This window comes from Cornus florida, unplaced genomic scaffold (assembly GCF_030987335.1).
Source record: "Cornus florida cultivar Cherokee Brave unplaced genomic scaffold, ASM3098733v1 CherokeeBrave_3.0.0_Hap2_Chr08, whole genome shotgun sequence".
In the NCBI taxonomy this organism is placed as follows: domain Eukaryota; kingdom Viridiplantae; phylum Streptophyta; class Magnoliopsida; order Cornales; family Cornaceae; genus Cornus; species Cornus florida.
The window spans coordinates 44924912-44929857 of record NW_026775578.1 but is presented as its reverse complement, the minus strand read 5'-3'; the positions used below and the strand labels follow the sequence as shown (position 1 = coordinate 44929857).

Here is a 4946-nt window from a genome sequence, read left to right as displayed (position 1 = left end):
ATCCCTGAGAGCTTGCGCTCCATTCGTGAACCAATTAGGAAACATAAACCTAATTAATTTAGGATTTGCCTGTAAGTTATGTGAACCAATTAGGAAACATATTATTTATAAATAAAAAGCCGTGAAAGCTTGTTCTCCATACGCACAAAGCTTTCGTTGGTTGTCTCCGCCTCTCTCTCCCTCTCCCTCTCTCTCTCTAGATTTTTCTCTCTCATATTCATATACGTATATAATTGGCTGCGAAAGATGTCTGCGAGCGAGCTTGCTTGTACCTATGCTTCTCTGATCCTTCATGATGACGGCCTCTCAATCACTGTAAGTCTCGATATTATCTCTATTGATCTGTTGGTTTCATCTACAATTTTTATTTTTTTATTTTTTTATTTTTATTTTTTTTGTGTGCTGCTCTTTCTATTTTTTTTCTTTTTTCTTTTGATACATAAACATGTATGTATGTTTGGAATATTTTAATAAAAATAAGAAATATTCAATAGTATCAAGTTATATTCAATATTATCGTTTATTTCTTTCTATTAGATATTGGGTTCAATTTGGATGTGACAGGTTTAGGCTTAAATTATAAAAAGAAGCTTAAAAAAAAAAAATCATTATATGTATAAATCTTTATGCATATATTGCACTTCTCTTTCTATATATATATATATATTCAGCTGTTACATGCATCGGCAGGCCGAGAAGATTGCTACATTGGTAAAAGCAGCAAACGTGAAAGTGGAGTCGTACTGGCCAAGTCTCTTTGCAAAGCTTTTGGAGAAGAGGAATGTTGAAGACCTCATCATTAACGTTGGCTCTGGTGGAGGTGGTGCTGCTGCCGCCACAGTTGCTACTCCGGCAGGTGGTGCTGCCGCCGCCCCTGACGCTCCCGCAGTTAAGGAGAAAAAGGTATACATAAATTTTTTACTTATCCTATTTACTTTAGTGATTGGTATTATAGATCAATTATGATTAATTTATTGACCAATTTTTTTTAATTTTTATTTACCTCCCAATATTGCAGGAAGAAGCCATGGAAGAGAGTGATGATGAGATGATGTTCAGCTTGTTTGATTAGAGACTCCTTTCATTATGTTTACTTCCTTCTTTTCCAAGAAAAGTTATATATAACTTTTTTTCTTTTTTTTTTTCTTTTTTTTTTGGGTTTTGATCAAGGTTTTGTTTTATTCCTTGAGAGATTAAGATTGGTGGTTGTGTGTGTTGACATTATGGTACGTATAGATATATTTTCTTAGAAGATTTGAACTTAAAATCAGCTTGGAATATATATATATATATATATTGTTTTCGTAAATAATGATGGTACACTACCAGACCACATCCTTAATTTGATGTCATGCAATTTTAGCTTTAGTGCTCTATTTACAAATTTATGCATGAATGTGAAAACTGATAAGAAATACTCGGTAATGTAAATAAAACAAGATAACTTTATTTGTAGGAATTTGATTCCAATTTTCAATTAAAAATTTAATAAAACAGTTAATAGTATGTTATGATTTGAATAATTTTAAAATTTACATTAACATATCACTTTCTTTTTGCATCTTATAGAAAAGTTTCAAAGAAAAAATTAAGCAAAAATAGGATTTTTCACTTCAAAAAATTTACTTATATTTCTATGGAAACTCCTAAAAAGTTGAACAATCCTCAATTCTGGGCAAGTTGTACCAGTTTTTTTTTGGGTAAGTAAGTTTGTCAGTTTTCTTCTGGCCTGTCTAAAGCCTAATGTCACTTGGGCATGTTTAGTTACTTTGATAGAAAATCTCTATTACGATACCCCAAACTTAAACATCGGAGAAAATTTAATTAGTTTAAACTTTAAATTAATTCATCTCAAATTTCAATTCTAAGTCACCACTACGAAGGAATGGAAGCATGTCTGATTGGTTATTTTATCTAAAAGAAATTCCCCTTGACGTACCCTTGTTCAATTTAATGTCATGAAGATGTGGGGGTAATAAAAGGCTGATTGAAAGGAGATTTTTGTGTCTTTAAATTCTCCAATGAAGTGGACTTGTTAAAAGGAACAGCACAAAAATTAAATAAAAATGAGACAAACCAAATATACGTGGTTCACTACAATGAAGTACCTACGTCCACGGAAACGAGCAAAGCTCTTTCTTCTTTTATTTATCAAGACTGATACAAAAAATACATTGCGTTCAGCATTGGATATATATGGAAGAGAAAAGATGTGGATAACTGCATAGTTGAATTTTAAATCAAATAATAAAATTGATTATGTGATACGCGGAGGTTGTTGGATACGTGTTTAATATATTGTTGTCCATGCTAGCCGATGGACCCTTGCATGCTAATTTGCTAAACAAAGAATTCTTTTAATCTTATTCTTGTGGATCAAATTCTTTAAGGTAAAGTGCATTAAACCTTCCTTAATTATACCGCAAGTACAATTAACCCTCCTCAACTACAAATAACCTCCTTTAATTATGAAGTTGATTAAATTTTAGGATAGAGAAGATTTTTCAGGTCTATTGAAAAAGTTAAATGACTCTTTTGCCTCTTTAATAAAACTACCTCGTTTTATATGCTATTTAATGAGAGTTGTTGATGTGGCTAATATAATCTCCATCTCCAATAAATAATTTGCAACTCATCCTATCACTCCATGTCACACGTTAATAACCTATAAATTAATAGGTAAATAATGACTTTATAATTGCAAAACCCTTTATACTTCTCATTTTCTTTAGCCGCTTCCCAAAGCCTCCCAACACCGCCACGAGCGCTCCGCTCCTCCATAGGTGACTGACCCCAATTAATCTTCTCCTTACTTATTTGCTCTCACATCTAATATATCATCTCTCTCTACCAACACCCCCTGCACCATCGTCGGAGAAGTGTAAAGCGCTATAAATCTACCAGATTTCTCTCCCAAATCAGAAGCACTGTACATCTAATCTATCATTCACACTTTCCAGGCTTCTCTGTAAAGCTCTCGGCATCAGAGGCTCAAAAGCTCTAATCTCACCAGCATCATCGTCTTCATTCCAGAGCAAGTTCGGCAAGTTTAACAACTCCACACCACGCGACCATGGAGTTTCGGACGAATAGTGTTTTATTGTTGAAGTTCATTTTTGGGTCGAATATAATAATCAGATTTATTGGTGCGAGAATTTGGCCAGAGGCAGAGTTTTTTTATGAGAATTTGGACGGAGAGACAGAGCTTCAACAATCGGAAACTTGGTCCGATGATGTGGGAAGGATAGTGTTTTTTCGAGAAAGGCCTTTTAAGTTGAGTTAATCATTAAAATCTCTAAACCCCAAATCAATTAATTTTGATTTTATAACAAATATAATCATGAAAATGGTTTTCAAGGTGGACTCTGTTTTCTTCTTGCTGTTGTGATTGAGCTTTGGTGATAAGCTTTAATGTTGATAAAATTATGATTGTTTTCCTCTACCAAACACCGTCAAACCAAATTGAAACCACAAACCCAATTGAAACCAACCCACTGCAACAACCACCATCATCGTCGATCTCAGATACAGTTTGATAAGAGTATTGATCTGTGGGGTTGACATCGTTTTATTTTTTCCCATATGCAGTTTGATAAGAGATGCGATACACTGATATTGAAGGAGCACCACCACAGATCGATGGAGGAAGAAGGGCAATGAGTGAATTAGGGGAACTTATGCGTTAGGGCATGTTTGGTTACTAACAGTCTTTCAATGGCATGATGGTCTCTTACATTTGATTAGGGTTGTATAGTCATTTAGATAAATACGGGCTCTCACGTGCAAGGTAGGTTTTAAAAACTGATCGGCCGGTCGTCCCCGCGCGCGGGGGTAGAGATACAGTTGAGGAGTTTTATTGCACTTTATCCAATTCTTTAATATACCATTACAATTCTGGACCGCCAAAGGACTTAGCTACATAGCTAGTAGGGTCAAATTCTTTAATATACCATTGGAATTCTGGACTGCTAAAAGATTTAGCTACATATAATGTTGTGACTTGTGTGGGTAAGCCTCTCTTTGCTAACAGATTTATTGATACGAAGAAAAGGATAAGATACAATTGGTTGTTGGTACAAAATAACAAAATATTAAGTGTATGGAAGTCTTTCTCCTTTGGTAAACTCTTTCAAGTTTAGAATTGGTCAAGATAGATACGTGAGCACTGCTAAATTCCAATGGAGGCCTGTATGCTTGTAATGTCACTGTTTTGGGAATCAAGAATCCAAATGTCCTATCAAGCTTGTGATGGATAGCATTGAGACTAAAACCACTCCCTCGGCATCATATGTTCCTATTCCTACCATGAAATGGACCATTGTAAAGGGAAACAAGGACCTGTCCTTTGGTGAACAACTTGAGACTGATTGTATGACTGCTAAGCCAAATCTAGGAAGCATGGACATTTATAAAAGGTTAAAGAATCTATGTCTCATGCATGTTGGACACAACCCTAATGACATAAAATAATTAAAAATTTTGGCTTCAAAAACAATTGTAGATTCAATTGTGGTGTTCTTTACAAATGATACATGAATTAGTTTACTATGAGTTGTGAATTCTTCATTGTGAGGTTAAAGAAAAATATTATTCTTTCATCGAGTCTCAAGTCGCAAAAACACAATCCTTTTGAAGGGGTGTTGCTCTCACAGCTCTGTGCATAAATTGGTGCTTTGAGATTGATGATCAAATTCAATTTTTTCAATTTGTTGAATTATGGACAACAATATGTGACATTTATTATGAATTACAATTACCAAATTGTATCTTATATTGAATATAAATGGTTAAAAATAAGCATAACTAAGAATAAACCTACAAATATTAAAGTGGAGCAACAAATCATTATCCTATTGATGCCCACTTTATATTGATCACTTTTGTTTCGTTATTTAAGTTTTAAATTATTTTGGGCCGGTTTGGCAACCAACTTTGCTTTGTGTTCT

At 34.1% G+C, this 4946-nt stretch overlaps 1 protein-coding gene across 1 annotated transcript; it reads left to right on the top strand.

The window, feature by feature from the left end:
* Positions 1 to 246: 246 nt before the first annotated feature.
* Positions 247 to 1266, top strand: LOC132268623 (large ribosomal subunit protein P1-like). Its single transcript, XM_059769448.1, has 3 exons — positions 247 to 315; positions 691 to 903; positions 1019 to 1266. The coding sequence occupies exons 1-3, from the start codon at positions 247 to 249 to the stop codon at positions 1070 to 1072; spliced, it is 336 nt and encodes a 111-aa protein (XP_059625431.1). The 3' UTR covers positions 1073 to 1266.
* Positions 1267 to 4946: the final 3680 nt, after the last annotated feature.

Excerpts from the sequence above, each read along its gene's own strand:
- LOC132268623 (XM_059769448.1), top strand. The coding sequence starts at position 247 with ATGTCTGCGAGCGAGCTTGCTTGTACCTATGCTTCTCTGATCCTTCAT. Across the intron at positions 316-690 it reads ATGACGGCCTCTCAATCACT|GCCGAGAAGATTGCTACATT; the intron begins GTAAGTCTCGAT and ends ATGCATCGGCAG. Across the intron at positions 904-1,018 it reads CCGCAGTTAAGGAGAAAAAG|GAAGAAGCCATGGAAGAGAG; the intron begins GTATACATAAAT and ends CCAATATTGCAG.